The sequence below is a fragment of the Nicotiana tabacum genome, chromosome 3 (assembly GCF_000715075.1).
Source record: "Nicotiana tabacum cultivar K326 chromosome 3, ASM71507v2, whole genome shotgun sequence".
Taxonomy (NCBI): Eukaryota; Viridiplantae; Streptophyta; class Magnoliopsida; order Solanales; family Solanaceae; genus Nicotiana; species Nicotiana tabacum.
Genome location: NC_134082.1, coordinates 208,748,881 through 208,771,310, shown reverse-complemented (window position 1 = coordinate 208,771,310; position 22,430 = coordinate 208,748,881). Strand labels below are relative to the sequence as shown.

The following is a 22,430-nucleotide window of genomic DNA, read 5'->3' as shown; positions in this document are numbered from 1 at the left end:
CCCTAAATTGAAAAATCAAATTTTTGTTTCCCTGAAAATTGTGTGTTGGGAACATAACAAAACGTTCAAAAGAAAACGTAGAAGATAGGCTTTCGCAGAATTTATTTTTAAATTAAAAATACGAGAGATGAACATAAAAAACCTAAAAGAAATTAGTGTTACGAAGGCCAACTAAGGAAGAGATTTAATTTATTTTTACTATGTAAAAGTTTTAGAAGAAAAAAAAGTTTCCTTAAGTAGAAAAGTACTATATATGCTTTACAGCACCGTTACGCCCAAACTTTGATTTGTGTGCCTTAGGTGCTGAATGAGACCAAAACCACGCAAGGCATCAAGTAGGTAAAATGTGCAGCTTGTGAATGTTCATTGGAACAAACTGATAAACATTACCACGTACGCAGTATGCATTAAAACTTACAACTATAACAGAGGAAAGAACTCATATTTTTTTAAAATATATTGTCGAACTCGTGTTGAATTCTCAAAAATGTACATTGTCAATGAAATTAAGTAGTAACAGGTAAGCTCATGAATATTTAATTAAACTAACAAGCAAAAAAACAAATTATAATTACACAATAATTATTGTTCATTTAAGAGTGACGTTGATCTGTATCCTAAAATTCGAAAATTAAAGTGATAATTAATTCAATATGTAGATCCACACCCGTGTCCGAACAATGATAAATGATGAAAAATATATATTTTTGAGTAAATTTGCATGTTAATGTGTTTCTTATGCGTAGGAACGAGTTTGGATAATAAATTATCAAAAGATGACAATTTGACACAAAAAGGAAGAGATGGAAAGAATTGGGAACTCGTCCAATCTCGTGCGTGGCACGAGAATGGACGCGAAAAAGAAGAAAAATGAAGGCACAAAACAGTGAAGCAAAGCAAAGGCACGGATCGCTTCCCGAATTGAAAAATTGCAAAAGTTAAGTCCGCGCCTATGGTCGTGCGTTGCGTGAAGGCAGACGTGCCCTCCAATTCTCCTATTCGATTTTGGATTGCTTTGGACGGCCCTTCACCCTACCTTAGGTCATATAAATACATCCTAAGTAACTTTAGAGGATGAGACACTACTTTAGGGTTACACAACATCTATGGAGGCAAGAATACAACACTTATGGAGGCAAGAATACACTAGGAGTAAGGAGGAAGATTCAACCACGAGTTTTTTCCTTTCTTCTTCCGGTTTTCTATTGTTGGTTATGAATTTTAGTATTATATTTTCACATACTACTATGAGTAGCTAATTTATTATTTAGGACTTTGATAGAACCTTTTGGAGGTTGAATTCTTGTTAAGTTTGAATATAATTTAGCCTTTGAATTTCTTTACTTGTTCAACTACATGCTTATGTCTGTTGATTGAATGGTCATCAATTGACTGTGCCTATTTATTATGTATTGCTTGGGAAAGGGTACATACTTAGGTAGTTGTTGAACAACATCACTCTTAACGTATGTGAGGAATCAATACGAAGGGTTTAAAGGTGGGATTAGGAATAATGAAATATTGGTGCGATCTTAGTAGCGGTAAACTAGTGCTAGCTAGCGTAGTTCGGAAGAGTACGTCTAGTATATTGTTTTATTTGCTCGGAAGAGAATTACAACACCCGAAGTACTCACGATCGATAGAAAATACTTAGACGAAGTTATATGAGGCGTAGCTGGAAGGATTTCGACAATTGGTGAAATCACAACTCTAGACCTTATTAATCTTGTCTCCGATCCTTAGTATCTTTAGTCGTTAATTTACTATTTTAATTTTTTAGTTAATTAGTTAGACATAAGAATCTTAATATTTATAACTTAGAAATTATTCGAACTTGTCTTCTTGGTGATAGTGAACAGTTGTAGCTAAACCTTAGTTCTCTATGGGATTCGACTCCGGACTTGTAAATCGGATTATATTTGCAACGACTACTTAGTCCTTTTTATAAGGCATAGTTGGGCGTGATCAAGCAACATAAGCTCCTTATCTTATATGATCTGATAATAAATAAAAATCTGAATCTTAAAAGTAGCTTGCTAAGGTCAACTAAATGAATTCTTTTTAAATCATCCCTTATGCTCCATTGTAACATATTTCCAATACTTATAATTAAAAAGCAACGACTGCAATAATAGTACTTCAGGTCCCTTCAATATTTGATCCAGATCATCAGCTAATCTATGTGACGCAATATCCTTTTTTTAGGAACAAAAGAAGAGAATGTTGACATAAAGATGCTACAATGACAACATCGAGAAGAAAAGGTTTTCATCTCCAAGATACAAAGAACAAAGAGTTAAAAATATTTTATTTAGTGGTGAATGAGTAATGAAATTGCTCCAATTGGCAGTGAAGTGGTGGTGGTTTGGTGATATGGAATTCACTTCCTTTTTTGTCCTTTTGACTCCACTTTTCCTTTGCTTAGTGCTTAGAAACCCCCATAAGCAAATCAAGTTCAAGACCAAAACGTTTAACCTTCCGAATATTCTGAACGAGCTAATCACATTTAGCCCAATGTGTAGTCATCTAAATTTGTGACGCCAATGCCATATATGCACCATTTTACAAAACATTTATTGCGATATAGAAGGAGCCTTCGCGTAACTGATTAAGTTAATGTCATGTGACCCAGAGGTCACGGGTTCAAGCCGTGGAAATAATCTCTTGCAGAAATGCAGGGTAAGGTTGCGTAGAATAAATCCTTAGGGGTCGTTTGGTAGGGTGTATAAGAATAGTGAGGAATAAGGTGTATTAATAATGCATGTGTTAGTAGTGCAAGCATTAGTTATGGAGATATTATTTCTTATCTATTGTTTGATGTGGTATATTAAAATTATAATGCATTGCATAATTTTTAAGAAAAATAATTGTTTACAATAATGTCCTCCATATTCTCTAGCTTTAAGGGACTTTAAGGACAATTTTATCTTTAATCATGCATTGCATGCATTAATAGCCTTGGTATTACTAATGCCATGGTTTTCTATGCATTACTTATGCATAGGATAATGCAAAGTAGGATGTATTAGTAATGCATAGAGCTGCTGCTTGCATTATTTTTTCTAATACCTCCTATCAAACGATCCCTTATAGTCTAGCCCTTCCCCGGACCTCGCTCATAGCACGAGCTTAGTGCACCGAGCTACCCTTTTATTTATTGATGTGATATATAGATAAGAGTTACAAACTTTTTATTATGTGTAAGTGCATCTCCTTTCTTGCATGCATTAAACAATAATATAAAGTTGCAAGCTCCATTTATCGCATAATGGTGCATATATGGTCCAAACTCAGAGTAATGACACACAAAATTGAACGTCGTACGTTTCCTAAAAAGATGTATGGATATAAAGTAGAGGGCACCAAAATAAGAAATTGCGTAAATGGTTAGTAGACCATCAATGGTTTTATGGACAATAAACAGAAGCCTATTAATGTATCTTTATTTAATATTTACTCATTTCAATTCAATATCAGTGATTCAGTGGCAATCGGTTTTGTACGTCGCAAATGTATAGTGTACTGCACAGTTGTACTAAAAAGTTCTAAATCTGCCGCTGTTTAATTAATAGCAATAACTTAACATGTTGAAAGTATAGTTTATGTAAAGGCATAAACACACCTGATTTAAACTTTAATCACGCAAAGGAGGCGGCCGGCGGGAATGCAAAGGGCCAATTAGAAGCTCGTCGGCGGAAATTCTCCGATTAGACGCTAGCTCGTCGGTAATCTCGATGATTATAAATCTAAGACCAAAATGAAAAAGTAAGAGATGTAATTAAATTACTTTCCTTTACGAATTAAGCCGTCTGCAGAAAAATACGAGATGAAAAAGTGGAGTTTCAGCCGGTACCAGTTAGTTTCTCCGTTTTGCATGCAATCTCGTTGGAATCGGGGGGGGGGGGGGGTGAAGAAGAAGAAGGAGGTTGCATTGTGATTGGGATTGACTTGTGTAAAGCATTCTGTTACCGCTTTTTAAGAGGTTTTAGAATTCTTCAAACTCTTAAATTCTTAATTAAATAGTTCCCAAAAATTCATTTCTGTGATACTATTGGACTATGAGTTTAATTAATTTAACTGTAGGTAATATTAGAAAATATATTCAAGATAATACTAAAAAAGATAAATTCAAAAGAAAAGATGCAGTAGATGTTAATGCTTGAAAATCTTCAAAATGCAAAAGCTTCATTTAAATTGAACTGCTTACTTATGGCAAGTAATTTCCAGATTCAAATAACGAGCAAAACATGAGCCATAAGTTGCCAAAATATAGTAGACGTAGATGAATCTATAAAATCAACATCAGCTTTCTTAAAAATTAATGTGATATACAATAAATATAATTACAAGCTTATTACAGGGCGCAGACGGACTAAGAGATCATCTTAGCAAATAGCAATTCATGCATAATAGGAAATAGAAAAAATTATTTTTGAATGGTCCCTCTCTCTATGTATATATAGATAGAGAGAGAAATAGATAGAGCTAGCCCATATTTGTTAAAGATTCATGTAGAAATGACACAACGTAACCACTATAATAACTGCTATTTAAGAATTAGCCAATGAGTCTTGAATTTCAGTTTTACAATTCAATTTTTCAGGAACAAACGTGTCCCGAAGATTTTGGGAAAATGACATTGTATAACCACTCTCAAAATAATAGCCAAAAAATTATATACTTTTAGTATATATATACATTATGTATGTTATTTTTAAACATTTTTTCGACTATCGAATGTAAATAGTCTCTGGAGCGGAATAAAAGTGATAATACCCCTTAAAGATTTTTAGTTTAAAATTTCAAGACAATAAATACTAGCTAATCTCTAAATAACATTCCTGAGAATGGCTATCTACGCACTTGCCCCGAGATTCATCAGTGTGCTCGGAGGAAAATTCGACGAGCATTTATCTTAGAAGTTTGATGTTATATGTTGAGTCCGTCTGCTACATATTTGTGTGAAGTGGAATATTGCCGAATCAATAAACGAGATGCGCTGATATTCTTAATATACATGATATCAAGTTTATGAAAGGTAAGCTAGAATGTAAGTGAGAAACACAACATTTCCATCCCAGCATGCTGCCATTTACTTCCTAAGGGATCCTTCTTAGACAATTGTGTTTCACGACTCATTTGGACAACAAGCAATGCCATCATTAGCATAATAACAAAATAACTTTGTATTCTAAACAACCTCAATTTCTATCCTATCTGATTCAAAATTACCTGAACATTCTAATCCCGCAAACTTTAACACATTCCTGGAAGAGAACCATGTGCAATGCACTCCTCCTTTTATGTGATGAGATATACTGTCAACACCAGCAGCTTTGGTAAAGTTCTCTGCATATTTTCTGAAGTAGCTGTTACAGCAAGAATACTTCCCAGGCCCTCAGGCTCAACTGGCAATGTCAAAAAACCCACTAGGCAAACCACAACTGTCAGAATTTCTACCTTCATCTTTCCAAATTACAGTAGATGAATCCAGTTATAATTTGGAAAAAGAGTTGCAGTGGTGGCCCTTACACTAGCACGCCCTAATTCAGCTTCAGTTGGGGGAAAAATATACAAGTGCTCTACCTTCACTGGTGGGGCCTTAGTTCCAATTTATAAGCCTGTATCTCCATTGGGGAAATGAGGACATGCCCGTCATGAGCTCCATCTCCAAAATGGTCACTATAACCAAGCATCTCTGCATCGTCATGCAAAAGATTTAAAGAAGTAGCCTTTGCATTCAACACAGCTAGGCTCTTGAACATGTCAAACAGATTAACGGGCACATCAGCTACACTTGAACATTCTGACCTGCCCTTTCGACAGTAAGAAGAATCCCAATGACGTCTCTGAAAGACTAGGACAAATCTAGGCTCTTCAAGTTGTTGTTGGGTATACTTGAGAGGGCGAGGAACCTTGAAGTTGACAATATGCAAGTCACATGGTAAAGAAGCTGCCAGGGGAGAAAAGGACCTAGGGGGTGGCTGTACAGAGATTTCTTCAGACTTCTTAGCAATGAATACATGAAGAGGATAGTTTAGGTGGGCACCAACCAAATGCGATAAAAGGGAAGGATGTAGGGGATGAGGACCTGTAGTGTGGTTTGCAGCTGCTGTAATATTAGACTCCAAAAGAATATGGAAAACAACATTCATTGCGCGGTTATCCATCACTGCTTGGCCTAGACCACGTCCATCATCCCTTACCAATCTCCTGTCAAGCATTATCTCCAACCATCCATCCTTGAGACTTGCAACACCCAAAGACTGCCGAGTGTGGACTGAGAAGCGATATCCACTTGGTCCTTGCATAAATGCAAGGGAAGGCATTGGATAATAGTTGCCCTGTGTAGGGATCTTATCATAGGTTTCTCTACGGCTCATCTGAAATCCATTTAGATCAGAATGGAAGATCCTTTTGTTCTCGATATCAGTCTTGTACCTAACTATCAATTCCCTGTCATTGAATTCATGACCAAGAAGCTCAACATGATACTCCTTCTCAATAATGTGTTCCTGTATGGTATTATGACCATTATATATACGGGTACTGTGGGAAATTGGAGACTTGTCCCATGCTGTCATTGGGTAAGAATAGACCTCCTGTACCAAATGGCCCTCCGAGACAACCATTATCCCACCAGCTTGTATGATTGGCTCAGCCTCACCCTCCGGTTTGAACAGGTAGGCTCCACCTGAGCTAGAGTACATATCAATTTCTTCATCTATAACATTTTGTCTACCATCACTATGGCTTACTTTCTGCAACAAGCCAAACTTGGTACTGAAGGTTACTGTCAGATGTTCATTCTGGATTGCTGCTTCATTGCTGTCCAACTTTGAGCAAGTGTATGGTGCAGGGCAGGAGAAATTTCCAGACGGCACTAATATTCTAAGTTGTGCAGGTATGGCCTTCTCACATCCAGCAAATCCATTAGCAACATAATACGTTTGCAATCCCATGGCAGGTACTGAAGCTTTCCAGTAGACACGATGCCTTCTCGAAAAAGTTTTTTCCTTATCATGTGACAATTCTGGAGATATCTGGCTTTTAATACATGTCCAGTTTGAGTCCAAGATTGTTACATCCGGCCTCTCAACAGTGACCATGACAACTTCATTTCTTGTCTGCTCTGATGGATTAAAAAGGACCACAGTCTGAACAGTTCCTTCACGAGCACTAATGACTTTAACCACTGGTTGGGCATCATATTTAGATCTTACCTGTGCTGGTTCAAACTGAGAAGGATGTTGGTCATTTTTCTCATGGCGGATCCCCAACAACACCTCAATAGCCTTAGACATAAAAATTTGAAGGTCTTGCAGAGCCATGTGCATCCGTGTCCCGTAGTCCTGCACCACATGGTCCTTGGCAGTACCAGTGACCCCATCATGATGCTGAAAAAGTGCCAAGTTCCTTCTCGCTGCAGTCAACTTGTAGGAAAATCCAGTAGGCAATTTTTCACACTGTGCTCTCTGGCAGTATCCTAATAGGAAAGCCATCAACATTTCGGCGCTGCGAAGGTTATGCTCCAAAACACGATCAACTGCCTTGAAGAAAGGCCTGGAGACATAATAGCCACTCCAGTAATCCTGTTGCCTGTCAGAATAAGTGAAGAAATCACCTGACAGAGAAGGAAAACCTCCAATCTCACCAGAACCAATCTCATGCGGACGAGAATAGTTTATTCTTTCAGCCTCATCGCGCAGCGTTCGGAAATAATCATCTAAAGTACCAAACTTTGCCTCTGCATTCAAGCTAGGGTTAGAATTGATATAATCAAACAGCAGTTGGTAATTCCGAAACTGAGCTTCTGCTTCATCAACACTGACATATCGGAAATCATCACCGAGGGGAACAAGAAGTGTATTTGTTCGATATAGTGTTGATTTCTTTCTATACTGATCTAATAGTTTAAGTGCTCTTTCCTTCACATTTTCCGGGGTGGTCTCTTCAGGATTTTCTCCCCAAGGACATCGTTCATAGGGAAACCCATACATTCGAGCAAAGTCAAACTGACAACAAATTGCAGGCTCAGGCCCACAAGTATGTGGAATATCATAGGAATAAAATGGCATCATATGGACAAAAATATCAGTTCTTTCTTCAGCATCCCAGCTCTGCCGCCACACGTATTCCAAATTCTGGTATAAAGCAAGTTCCTTTTTCAACTCATAATGAGTTCTCTGTATAAGCATGTTCTCGAAACCCATACGCCGCAAAAGATATGCCATAGTTGGTGAATAACCAAAAGGATCAATAGACCAAGAATTTTTAGGAATTACACCTATAGTCTCATTCAACCACATATTTCCTTCTGTAATCTGAACATGAATGCAAAAACCAAGATCTACATTAGCGAATATTGAAGAGAAGTACATAACAGAATGAGAAGCATACGAATAAGAGACCATCATGCATTAAGAAGAAAACAGAATAAGCACCAAAACATGCAAAACAAGGATGGGAGAAAAACTACTTTATCCAATCGGTAGATCTAATTTAAATCAGGTTAGATTGGCAAAGAAATTTGCAACAATCTCGCAGGCTAACTAGAGTTAAATGACATCAAATCTTCTTTTGATTGTTAGTCAAACGACATAATATCTATGTAATGTGAAACTATCACGATGCGGAAATCAGCATGTACCTATATGCCAAAGATTCAGTTGACCTTTAATAATTAATACCCCCTTTAGGTTAATAATCTCAAATAGTGAAATCGATTTAACAAATTTCCACGCAAGATACATTCCAGTTACAGCCAATATTTAATAACTCTAGACGAAATTTCCTATAACATATTTACTAGAGAAAAAGATTGGATGAATTTTAAGATTTTAGCTATGACTCTTTTATATATAAGACGTAATCTTTTGATAATTATATGAAAAGTAAAATATACCAGTTCTAATGCAATAGCATGTGGCCTTTATGAGTGTTTGATATCTCATTAATTTTCACAAACTGAGCTAACTATCAATCACAAGAGTACCAAATTTAGCATGCTCACAAGCTTTTTACGGTTCCTAACATTATTAATCATTTGAGAGTTACCTGAAATACAAAAGTATAACGACATAAACCACTTACTCCATGTGTCAAGTATTCCAACAATCAGCATTCACCACAAGGTCCACAACAACATTGAAAACAAATCTAGAATTATACTTAGAGGACAAAAACCACCATAGCACTTCCCTAAATTAAAGAAATATTCTCGATTTCTAATAGTGTTCTGTTCTAATCTGTCATAATTACAAATCATAAGCAAAATTCCACAACTACAACCAAAAGGAAGATACAATATCCTCTTTTTCATTTATAGATACAATCATTACTGCATGATACAGCAAATTTGCATAGATAACTAAGGCAGTGACGATTAAAAGAAAAGCCTCTTGCTTACCTGTTCAATGATTGCGAAGTAATGTGAATTAGCCTGCAGACAAAGAAAAAGATGAAAGGCCGTAAGTCAACCATAATGACATAAGATTGCCAAAAGCTCCATTTCCAAATGCTGTTTACAGGATTACTCAAAACAAATTTGAATCCTTCAAAAGCAATTTAATATCTGTATTTGAACGAATTTTTCTATTAATTATGGCATTTCCTTTTAAATATTTTAACCAATTTATGCACTGAAAAGCTATTTATCACTGCAATTACACTTTGAATTTCATTACAGGAAGAATCATGACTCCCTCAGAATAAGTTGCCATATTAAAACCATGGAAACTTGTTCTTTGAACCGCATGCTTGACCTGATTTTACCAAGTCCTGAATATATTCATGCTCAGAAAGAACTATCAAAAATAACCAACAAGAGAGAGAAAATATATGATTTTCACGCATCAACTTCAGAATTCATTTGGCCGTAAAACTAATGTTCTACTGTTTCATAGCTATGTGACGCTCATGGAGGTTTACCTCATCATTCATCACCCAACCACCTCCAACAATTTCTAGCTGCCCATTCCTCACTAGATTGGCGAATGCCTCTTTCTTTTCATCTGTTGCATCCCTCCACCATCTCTCCAGATAGGACATCTCTTCCCATATAAATTTCCACCGAGAGTCCTAGAAGGAACAGAATTCAACAACCAAAAAGTCATTCAGCAATTCAACAGCTATGATAAACAATGAACAACAACTACCGCTACTAATATGCCTCAATGCCAAACTAGTTAAGGCATGTTATATGACATATCCATTCTGCTCCATTTGGGCCAGTTTCATTCCAACATTATAAAGGGGTTCTTGAAAGGTATGATTGCCTAAACACACACTTAAATCAGCTCAATTAAAATATATTTACACAATCAGGTACTTAAAAGGTAACTGCAAGTAACACTATTTAACAGCATTGATTGATAACATAGAACAAATGGTAAATAACCTCTTATAACAGGTTAAATTACACTGATGGTGTACAAAAATTAATTATATTGTCAATGCATATAACTTAAATCCACGCCTAATTAATCTTAACACTGAAATTACCTTTGGAAGCGTTTCAACAAGGGTATCAAGGATGTGCTTGGACTGTCTATCATAATATTCCTCAACCGTAAGTTTCCAACCAGGATCATTATGTGAATGTGGGACCACAAATATTTTCAATTTCTCAGAATCCCACTCGTCCCCTTTGTAAGTCACCTTCCAACCCTGCTTCCAGGCCCCACCATCTTCATCCTTAAACTGAATCTTATCATACAAACCTTTAGTAGTAATATCAACAACCGCACCCGAAACGGCGTCGCTTCCTGGAGATTTACGATAGCTGGGCTTTCTGGGCCGAGGAAATCGGGCTCGGGCAGCCCGGAAATGGGATGAGAGAAGGGGTTTAGGAACTCCGTAGCTGTAGATGATGAGAAGGAAGACGAAGATAGAGAAAGAGAGGCCAATTGTGAAGAAGTTTGAGCGGAGGAAGTCTCTGAGGGCGGTTCGTTTGCGAGATTTACGAGTTTGTCGGGAAGGAGATGGTTTGGTGGTGGGGAGGAGTGAATGCGCCCACCCAGCTCCGCCGCGGCGGGATGAGAAGGCCATGCTAAAGGGCGGTGATCGGCGGCGGAGGACTCAGATCTGCTGAGTAATATGGGTGATCGGAGAGTATCGGAACTACTGAGTACTCCAGTGTGATGGGAAGGAAGACTTGCGCTGTTTTTCCAACTAAAGTAGGAAAACTTTGATATTTCTCATTTGACAACGATCACATACCGATCCTTGTTTAATTAATTAAGTTGAAACTATATATTAATATACTTTTGTAATAATTCTTTTAATAAAATGTGTTAAAATAATGACACTACAACTATTTTTACCGTAATAAGGTAATTTCATTACCTTGATTATTCAAATACTTTTAAAATATTCATAACTGTAAACAACAATTACTGTAAGATTTTATTTTATTTTGTATTTTTATAAGATCATTCACAGTTAAATATTTGGGGCAAATAAATTTTACTACCTTATGTCATGCGAGTATAGTGGAGTTGAACGGATTATTCCAAATGACAAAAATATAGTTGGTTTTATTCTTCTACTTTTTTATTTAATTAAAGGCGGATGTAAAATGGTAAATTTTTCTAATATATACGTACTAGTACAACGCATTATATGTGCATTAAGAATTTCAGTGATTATTAATTTTGTAATATTACGATGTATGCATATAATGTTGTTCGTAAATCAAATGACTTCTAGTGGGTTATTTGGTTGTCATGTTATATGAGAATTACCTATTTGAGGGTATTTTTTTTCTGCACGTACTTTAATCTCCATATTGCAAACTAATGTATTTTTTATCTAATTTTATTCTGCATAAATTAATATGTATGCACAACTTTTAATGTGAATTCAGTTAATTTTTACCTCAACAACTCATTAGTTATATGGAATTTTGCATTAGTCATATAAAAATTACATTTTCTAACCTCTCCAACTATTTTATGCAGAATTTTACACTGCAATTATTTGTCTTAATTAACCAACGCAAAAAAGTAAAAATAAAATAAAATAAAATAAAATAAATAAAACCCATGGGAGTTGATTTGATGTAAAAGCATTTTAGAAGTAGAAACCACTTAAATATCATCTCTCTCCAGGTTTGAGGCGAAATAGCAGTTCTCCTCTCTATCGCGCTTGAATACAGGTAACAACTTAATCTGGTTGCATTGAGATCTGGATATGATTATTCTTTTCGCTACATCTCTGTGCTGTTCTAATTTTTCGCATTCGCTCTATTCGTTTTGGGTCGACCCGGTTTAAGATCCACGCGGAAATCCCAGATCTAGTTAGGCATGTATTTTTCGATTCAATAGATATCATTTTTACCTCTTCTATTCTTATGTGTCTATGTGTAATCTGGAATTCGGCGATCCGTGAATTGGTTGTTAGACACATCTTATGGAGCATGGAGAAGCTCAGGGAACCCCAATTTTGTTCTCGGGAGCCGTTTGTTTGCCCCTCCCTGAGCAATTTATTGTATCTTGGTGTTAATTGATTGAGTGCTTCTCTTTGAATGTTCTTTATAACTATAGATATTTTTTGAGATGGAATCGCTATAACTATATATCTATCTGTCTATATAGTTAGTACTGGCAAGACGAGATGCTCATGTAAGCCTGGAATTTAAGGGACGTCGGCATCTGCTGCAAAATAAAGTTGTTCTTTAAATGTTGCCCTAGGATCATTCTGTTATGCCATTGTATTGTCCTCAGAGAAAAGAACCTTTTTCTTCTTCTAGCATAGCTTGGGAAGCTATGCAAAATACTCCCCAATAGATCCAGTAGAACAGTACAAAATATGTGTGTTCTTAGTTTTCTACTTCTTTATTGTTAGAGGTTCAAATCAGTTGATGAACGTGTAGGTAGGTTGAAGTAGGTTATTTGCCAGAAAGGAATTTTTCTATGTACTGTTTTAAATCTATAGACATACTTTTTTTTCCACAGTTCAAGCGTATATAAACCTTGGTTGGAAGTCAGTCTCTAGAAAGAATGTCATGTTTATCTTTTCTGAACAGTAATCATTGGTTTAGGGGAAGGACTTATGTGGATTACATAGTTATTTTTTATTCAGGAGTATATGAACTTAGCTGATATTTCACGATAACCTTTGATTGAATCAATGGTCATTTTAGTATTTTTGTCTTATGAGTATTATGTTCAAAAGAGTGCAGAAGCCAACTGTAATATTTATCGTTGAAACTAGGAACCCCAATCAGGGCAGCTTAACTTATTATAGGTGAGAACAGCGTGAAAAATACTGGGTTAGAGGAGAGGATTTGGATTTGACCTTTCGGACCCATAGACTATTTACTAAGTAGTTAATCTTAGTTTTTAAAGTGCTTTGTGTGTATTTTGTTGGCTTGATGTATGTGTTGACTAATTAACAATCTCTTTTGACTATTTTAAAAGGATCTTATGAGTTAAGCTGCAGTCTTTCCCCAAATCATTATCCATATCATGTATTGATATATCAATTCATTGGATGCGTAATCTGATTTATATTTTGGCTAATCTGCTTTGATTTAGATTCTCTGCCTCCTCAAATCTACGGCTTTTGCCTTTTAGTGACTTTTCACCTATGTAATCCTCCCCAAAACCCCTACCTATCTTATTCAAAATATAACATGTTCAGTGATAAACCATTTGTCTTTTCTTTGTGCTGCCTGCGTTTATGACAAATGAAGGCTTCTCCTTTATCTTCTTCTCTGGTGTATTGAAATGAACAAGCTTAAAATAATGGCATGAAAAAGCTCTTATCTTCTCTTTAAAAATGGATTTGCAAATATTAATTCACCTGAATGTTCTTATTTACGACGTATATTTTAGTTTGTATAGTTGCTTGAGTTGCGTTTCTATTGTTAGGCTTTGTAACTGACTTTGGTTGAAGAATCTCTTATTTTCGTAGCCAAATAATGGTGGGGAAGAGAACTCTCTTTAAAATTTTATCTTTCTAACGGATATATATACTAAAATTGGATAATGCAGGAGCTTTGAGATATCAGTAGCGGCAAGGGAAAATGCCAGCACAGAAGATTGAAACCGGTCACAATGACATAGTTCACGATGTTACTATGGACTATTATGGAAAACGTGTGGCTACAGCATCTTCTGATACCACCATAAAAATAACTGGTGTGAGCAACAATGCTGCTTCACAACACCTTGCTACTTTGAGCGGTCATACTGGTCCTGTTTGGCAGGCTGCCTGGGCTCATCCTAAATTTGGCTCAATCCTTGCTTCCTGCTCCTACGATGGTAAGGTAATAATCTGGAAGGAAGGCAATCAGAATGAGTGGACACAAGCTCATGTTTTTAGTGACCACAAATCATCGGTTAACTCCATTTCATGGGCTCCTCATGAACTTGGGCTTTGCTTGGCTTGTGGTTCTTCTGATGGTAATATCTCAGTGCACACTGCTAGGTCAGATGGTGGTTGGGACACTACGAGAATAGACCAAGCTCATCCAGTTGGGGTAACATCAGTTTCATGGGCACCATCAATGGCTCCAGGGGCTTTGGTTGGTTCAGGTGCGCTTGAACCTGTTCAAAAGCTGGCATCTGGTGGATGTGATAACACTGTGAAGGTTTGGAAGTTATATAACGGCATTTGGAAGATGGATTGCTTCCCTGCACTTCAGATGCACACTAACTGGGTGAGGGATGTAGCCTGGGCACCAAACTTGGGACTACCGAAGTCAACAATTGCTAGTGCTTCAGAGGATGGTACAGTTGTCATATGGACTGTGGCAAAGGAGGGAGATCAGTGGGAGGGCAAGGTTCTTAAAGACTTCAAGACTCCTGTTTGGAGGGTCTCATGGTCTCTAACCGGAAACTTGTTAGCAGTTGCCGCTGGGGATAACAATGTCACATTGTGGAAAGAAGCTGTTGATGGGGAGTGGCAACAGGCCAGCACTGTTGACCAATAGAATTGGAACTTGGAAGTAATAGAATTTAAGTTTTTGTGTTTTCTTTCTACCATTCAGACCTTTTTCCTAGCTGAGCGAGATAGCATTTTAATTGAGGACTCTTTATTTACTTTGATTTGATTCTTCTCTTTTATTCAGTATGCGTGACGATCAGTTTCACTTAAGCTAGGAGTTGAAATTGTAGAAGCTCATATACATTTTTCTTGTCTGGCCTGTACTGTATTGCCCTTATCATGTTTCATTTTGAATACATTCCGCAAGTTATTTTTGTTCCTAATGCCCCTTGTTACCGTGAAATTGCTACTTTCCCTTCTCCCCGAATTTAAATTATAAAAAATATGAAAAACTCGAGAGAAAAGACTCGTACTTTCATCTTTCTTACTAGTTGCAACACAACATGATATGCTTGGGTTTGTCTGGGTTGGATTATATTGGGAGTACCGTTAGGATTAACTAACGAGAAAGTTATAGGTGGCACTGAAAAGATTTAAGTTTAGAAAGGGGCAAGGAGCGCAAAAGCATCTTTGGTACAATTTTTTCCTATACACTTTGTAAGCACGTGATTTTTGCTTCACGGACAATCACTCCAAAAGAAAACAAAAATAGTGACTAGTGACCTCGCTGTACAAATTTTCAATTTTTCATGACCTGTACTGCTAGTCATTTGTGGTTCGTCCCATTTTTGTATTTTTGATCTTATCAGTCAAAATACAAGGTATGTCTGTCATAGTAATCAAACCGTAATTCGGTCGTTGAAAGAAAATTCAAAAATATATATATGCATTGTTCATTCTAGGTTGTGATTTAACCTACTTAAATATTTTTATATGTGTGTGATAATTGTTTAAAGTGTTGCATTGTTGTTTGTTTAATTTCAATTTTGTTTTAAAATTAGAAAGAAAAAAAAAAGAGTGATGAAAATCGGTTTGGGCCCAAAAATGAAACAAAAATAGGCCCAAAACCGACACTCAAGTTCAGTCCAAATCCGGCCTGCCCAAACATTGATTCAAACGACGCCGTATCAACGTCCTTATTGGAGCCGTTGATCTGACTCAAACAAACGGTCCTGATCAGGTTGATCACTTCACCTCAACGACGCCGTTTCAGTCAAATTAATCTGAACCGTCCAACCCTTAGATCCAACGGACCCAGGCCTTCCCCCCTAAACCCGTCCAATTTTGACCTGATCCAGCCTTACCCGGTCTCACCCACTATCAAACCCAAAACGACACCGTCTTCCTTAAGTGAATAGATCCTGACCGTAGATCTCGTCTGATCCAACGGCCAGGATCTAAACCCTTAGATCGTATATAAGCTTTCAATCGTACCCCACGCCCCCTATCCGAACCCCCCTCCACTCATCGTCTTCACCAAACACTGAAACCCCCCAAACCCTAGCAGCCGCCCTGATTTCCCTTTCACCAGAACCCGACGGCATGAACGCCGATGATGACCTTCTGAACACCCTAGGACCACCTCAATGTCCTGAACATGGATCTGTTACCCCCTAGCCTCGAATCACCTTCCTTCGTCTCGAATCTTCATTTGAAGATTCGAGTCGAACTCTGACCTACACCAAACCTCACCATCTTCACACTAGACAGTCCCCGAACCTCCCTCGTGACCAAACCATGTTTGGTTTGGTCCGAATCTGACCAGGGAAACACGAATCCCAGATCTGCTGTTTCGAACCCTAGGGTTCTTCGTGCCTATTCCGTGCCTGTTCCGTGCCTGTTTAAACCAAGAGTTTATGGTCTAATGGACCTTAATCGAAGTGTTTCTCAAAACACTTCGATTAAGGGTTCCTCGTGCCTGTTCCGTGCCTGTTCCGTGCCTGTTCCGTGACTGTTTAAACCAAGAGTTTATGGTCTAATGGACCTTAATCGAAGGGTTTCTCATTTGAGAAACACTTCGATTAAAGTCCGTTAAACTTTGAGAAGGGTTTGTTCAAACACAAGTTGATTTTCCTGATCTTTTCTTTCAAAGATTTTAAGGTAAGTTTGTCTTCTCTTCTTCATTCCAGTTCGTGTGTGTGTTAAAGGTCTATTCGTATGGCCAAACATCTTGTTCAAATTGTGTTTTGAATTTTACCAACTGTTTTCTCACACCTTGCCTGGACCTCTGTTATTTGATCAAATGTTTCCTCATTCACTGATAATGCATGTGTATGTGAACTGCATAACTTACTGAATTGAAACTGTTTGAGTAATCAATCCCCAAGTTAACCTCTGTATTGACATGTGCAATCTGACCCCTTGCTGATACTGTTTGATTCTAATCCTTGGCTTTGATTGTGTATGTTGTAATTAGTATAGTCGATTCGATACATGTCGTTAAATAGTTTTAGCTGTTTGAATGGTAACAGCTTAATTTGTCTCGTTGAACATTGCTTGAATCAAAATTGAAGATCGACTATAGCTATTTACAATTGATGTATTTGAATCAGAAATATAAAGGGATTGATTTTGTTTAGTTGCAGTTAGAATTGGAGGGCATGTGCACTTGTGCACAACATGTGCATAAAGCCCTTTTGGATTAAAATAGTCTGACAGCACATGCTGTCAGATTATATTCTTGCTGCCCATGGCCTGTTTTAGTTTAATAAATGTTAAAAGGGGGCTGTCAGGGATGTCATGGGAGTCTGTTTATTTAAAATAGCTGAGTGGAAAAAATAGCAGGGAGGGGGAATTTTGAGTTGTCACACAGACTGTAAAGTGCTGGGATTAGGCTATAAGAAGGGGGACCTTCCGTTAGAGGAGGGAGGATTCTTTTTGGAGCCTAAAAGAGAAGGTTTTCTTTAAAAAAAAACTGAAAGAAAGAAACATAAATTCTGAGAATATTGTAACCAAACGCTGTCTGAAAACTACAGAAGAGTTCACTTTGGTCAAGTTGTCTTGGCCAAGTTCTGTTGTTTGCCCTGATTGAGCTGCTTGTGATTGTTGAACTGCTGGTGTTGCTGCATTGAATACTCTGTTTATTTCTGTGAGTTCATTACTGGTTCTGGGATTGTTTGTTTGTTGCTCGACTGCTCGGGAGCTTCATCATTGTTGGCTGGTTGTTGTTGTTGTGTTGTTGTTGTGTATCTGCTGTTGCTGTGTTTGTTGCATACCGCTCAACTGATCATTCCTTTCTTCCTTTGCTTTCCTTACCAGGTACACAATTACACTACCAATGTAACTCGAAGTTTGAGCAATGAGTGTAAAAGAGAAGATCTGCAGATGTTTTTTTTATATACATGGACTGTTGTGTTAAATGTCATGTAGTGTCTAATAGCTCACATTTTTGTTTGGGATACTGAAGGTAGCTTACAAGCCTAGCTGATGTCAATGTAGGGGATTGAATGATAGTTGTATATGTATGCTGTTAGATAAAGGTATTCCCAATGCAGTAGGTTGTATCTTGGATTTAGTTTAATTGTGTAGTATAATTCTTTAATGTATGCCAAGCATGAAAACTGTACACTACTAGTTAAGTTCTTTCTCTTCCGATAAATTGCCTCATCTAACTGGTAAACCATGCTTTAGAACAAAGAACACAAAGCTTGCAATCTCAACCGCATGAAGGTTGAGCCCAGGTCAAAACAGACCAAGCAGGCCCGCATCGAACAAACAGTGGCCCAGGTCTGGCCCATCCCGCATGAGCTGGATTTGGGCCGTAATGTTCAATCAGCTGTCCGTGTGCGTAATCACGTTTACTTATTCTGTAAAAGCATTTTGAATCCTGCTATAAATAAGCCTACAAGCATGTAATCAACTAGGACTATCTCTGTTTTCAATTAGTAGAGACAAACGCGACAAGAAACGTAGTTGCTATAGGATATCCTTTTAAAATAAGGACGAGATGAGCCTCGACAAATAAAAACGCACAAGCTGCGGGGCCCTCGTTAAATGTATATATCGAAGCATTCAGTTTCCAAGGCGGGTCGTTTAGCAAATCTCACGACCCTCCCGGAATAATAACGCGATAGCCTCTTTAAGCGCGTATTTAATAATTTTACCTTCTTAAATTCGGGTGCGCATTTATGTGACCCAAATCCAAATCTCGACGGATTCGAGATGTGTTTCTAATCACGGGTACATTGATTGTGACGTGGTTCGAGATGCATGTCCATGACGTCGCAAATTCCTTTTTAAAAGTAAGAATGAGACGAGCCTCGACAAACAAAAAATGTACAAAGCTGCGGGGCCCTCTAAATGTATGTATATATTAAAGTATTTAGAATTCGGGATGTGCCGTTTAACGAATTTTTATGACCTTCCCCAAAATAACAAGACACTAGTTGCTTTAGGTGCGCCTTTAACAATTTATTTTCCTTAATTCGGGTGCACATTTATGTGACCCAAATCCAAATCTCAACCGAGTCGAGATATATCGATAACCACGGGTACATTGATTGTAACGTGGTTCGAGATACATTTTTATAACGTTGCAATTCTTGATAAAAATAACAGTAAATGATAAAAGCGGTTAAAAGATAATATTTGCACATAAGTTCATATTGTATTTAAAATCAGATAAATAAGCCAAATATAACAGTTGAGCGACCGTGCTAGAACCACGGAACTCGGGAATGCCTAACACCTTCTCCCGGGTTAACAGAATTCCTTATCCGGATTTTCGGTACGCAGACTGTAATATAGAGTCATTCTTTTCCTCGATTCGGGATTAAAATTGGTGACTTGGGACACCCTAAATCTCCCAAGTGGCGACTCTGAAATAAATAAACAAATCCCGTTTCGATTGTCCTTTAATTGGAAAAACTCCCTTGTACCCTCTCGGGTGCGGAAAAAGGAGGTGTGACATGGTATGGCGACTCTGCTGGGGATTCGACCCAGAACCACTGGTTCAGGGTTAAAAATTCGAGCTTAGAATAATTGTTATTATTTGGCTTTATTTATTATCTGATTTTATTACATGTTTTGAGCCTAATGTGCTAAATGTTGCTTTTACCGCTTTGATATTATTTGAACTGTACATATAAACTGTGCCGAAACCATTCACTTCTTACCTCCGGGGAGAAGCTCGCTGGTCGAGACTCCCTATTCTGTTAGTGTCAATACCTGAAATAAGAAAGAGGTCGGACAAGTTACAAAGCCGGACGATCCTGCGGGTCCCCGGTACGTAGCCCCCTCCTCGACTCGAGTCGTCCGCTCGAGTACACAGTCTACAACAAATACCCAGGTTATGAACCTAGAATAACTCAGCTTCATGCCGGATCCCTAGTAGGAACGCTTATTTGCATCATGTTGCATTTGACTTAGGGGACTCAACACAGGGGTTGGGTCCGTCTAGGACAGGCAACCTGAAATGAAAAGACCATCCTGCTGCATCCTACTTGTTTGCACATTTATTTGCTTCAGTTCCGCATGCTGACCGGTTTCTAAAAAAAAAATAGCAAAAAGGGTCAAAAAAAATATTCTCTTTAATTACTTTCAAAAAGGGGTATTTATTTAAAAAACAAAATGTGTCAAATTTTAAAGAGTCATAAATAAGTCAGGTGATGCTGTTTTGTCATAAAAAGCCGAATGTTCCCGAAAGGGACGCCGGAAGGCTGACTTTGCATAAAACAGCCACCTTTGGATCTTGTTTAGTATTTTTGTCCAGTTGACCCACACGGCTTTAAAATCTTCGTCCCCAAAGTACTTAAAGGTCGTGTTCAAAACTTGATCCCCTTTGTAAAATATTATTGAGTCAAGTCATTTTGTTAAAACCACCTTAATAAATGTGCAGGATGAGCACGATGCAAAATGAACATTTTTCAATAATGACCAAAATCCCTGTCAAGTTACGGCTATGGTGGAATGATCTAGGTGTTGAAGGACAGAATGAGGTCAAGAAATATTTGAAAGGTCTCGTGGGTTTGTTGGAAATCCAACCTCACAGCTCGTACCTATGGTGGTATCTGACATCTTCCGAGCCCTCACAGCTTGTAAAGCTGGGGGAAAATTTTTCGAAGGTTGTAACTTGCTCCTACAAATGTGGATGACCGAGCACCTCTGCCATCGTTCCGAGATTTTGAGCCATGGTTCCCCGGAAAAGACTTGCATAGAAGAATTTTACACGAGAACCAAAGAGATCAGTTTGCCCAAAGGAGTCCTGGCATGGACCTCGTTCTTTCAAGCTCTTACTGCCAGCCAAATACAATGGACGCTGGGATGGTTGCCTGTTGATGAGGTCATATATATGCCGACAGCTAAAACTCATTTCTTACTGATGGGGCTTAAGAGCATTCAACCTTACGTGCCCTGCCGAGTTTTGAGACAACTCGGAAGATGCCAGACAGTACCTCATGAGGAAGATCTTAGCACTCAAGTAGTTGAGATAAGTCCTGACGGACAGTTTCCAGAAGCGAAAATTCGCCAAATCTGGAGTGAGTGTCAATATTTGAAATCAGATACTTGCGTACGGGATCGAGCCAAAGGTGAGACGACACCAGGTTACCTTGCGTGGTATAGAAGGGAACTTGAGCATGAAAGGCCGGCTAAGAGACCCCACATCCTGAATTTCGCCGAATCGTCGCGAAAGCAGTGGGATTGGTTAGCAAAAGAAAGAGGCTATTGCGCCGAAATCAGCAGGTTGAAGCAACAAGTGGAAAGCTTGAAATATGAGCACAACGTGCAAGTTGCTACCGATCTGGGAGAGCAGAACAGGTTAATTCAGGAAAACGAAATGCTCAGAGCACAGATCAAACAGATAAGGATGGATGCGGATAAACAGCCAAGGAGTCGATCAGATGAGCAGTTAATAAAAAGGCTAAAAGGCAAAGTCAGGGAATGGCAAGAGGATTTAGAAAAATCTAAAAACGTCATAACAGAGCTCAGGGCACAGTGGGATACAAGAGCAGATAAGCATCGCCGATACTTGAATCAAGTGGAAGGCGACCACGAGAAAACTGTTGCTAAAATAAAGAGAGAGATGGCTACACTTGAGATTAGAGCAGCTAATCAGGCCAAGGATTTCCAAATTGAGAGCAGATACTGGTACGACTTGTTGTCCCAGATGAAGTTAGAAGTACGGCAACTGAAGCATCAGCATGTACAGGATGCTCAGGCATTCAAGATATGTAGCGATCAGATAAAATGCCTACTCATGGAGAAGAATCAAACCAGAGATAGGATCAAGGCCATTGCCCATGCCATCACCAGACGATGTCTACGATGTGAGAACATGACCAGCGTTACCGTCCTCTCGGCAATGATGGGTTATGTCAAGCAGACTATGCATGAGCTGGAGCAACTTGAGAGGGATCTCGCACCTAGGACCGCGGCAAGGCCGAACGACGCCCCGCGGACACCAATTTTCAAAACCATAATGTACTCATAAGTCAAGTCTGTATCTTAGCACCTTCTGCCTGTTTTTTCATCAGGGTGATTTTTGGTCTATTTTTTTGAGTCTAGGCTTATTTTCAAAGTTTGCTCTTTCTTTTGCAAAATGTAGTTTGTAATAGACCATTTCAACAATAAAAGGTTGTTTGCTTTTACGCTCATTTGTG

General features: G+C 38.1%; 2 protein-coding genes across 2 annotated transcripts; one reads left to right on the top strand and one right to left on the bottom strand.

The window, feature by feature from the left end:
- Positions 1-4,962: 4,962 nt before the first annotated feature.
- LOC107829947 (alpha-mannosidase 2) lies at positions 4,963-11,232 on the bottom strand. Its single transcript, XM_016657422.2, has 4 exons — positions 10,504-11,232; positions 9,931-10,080; positions 9,410-9,442; positions 4,963-8,324 (listed from the first exon to the last, which is right to left on the bottom strand). The coding sequence occupies exons 1-4, from the start codon at positions 11,047-11,049 to the stop codon at positions 5,589-5,591; spliced, it is 3,465 nt and encodes a 1,154-aa protein (XP_016512908.2). The 5' UTR covers positions 11,050-11,232; the 3' UTR covers positions 4,963-5,588.
- A 2,740-nt stretch (positions 11,233-13,972) lies between these two features.
- On the top strand, positions 13,973-15,215 carry LOC107829948 (protein transport protein SEC13 homolog B). The gene has a single exon (XM_075250508.1). The coding sequence runs from the start codon at positions 14,030-14,032 to the stop codon at positions 14,936-14,938; it is 909 nt and encodes a 302-aa protein (XP_075106609.1). The 5' UTR covers positions 13,973-14,029; the 3' UTR covers positions 14,939-15,215.
- The last annotated feature ends 7,215 nt before the right edge of the window (positions 15,216-22,430 follow it).

Bases quoted from the DNA above. Each gene is read 5' to 3' on its own strand.
- LOC107829947 (XM_016657422.2), bottom strand. From the start codon at position 11,049: ATGGCCTTCTCATCCCGCCGCGGCGGAGCTGGGTGGGCGCATTCACTC. The intron at 10,081-10,503 runs GTAATTTCAGTG...TGTTCCTTCTAG, and splicing joins TTGTTGAAACGCTTCCAAAG to GACTCTCGGTGGAAATTTAT. The intron at 8,325-9,409 runs GTAAGCAAGAGG...ATTCATGTTCAG, and splicing joins ACTTCGCAATCATTGAACAG to ATTACAGAAGGAAATATGTG.
- LOC107829948 (XM_075250508.1), top strand. From the start codon at position 14,030: ATGCCAGCACAGAAGATTGAAACCGGTCACAATGACATAGTTCACGAT.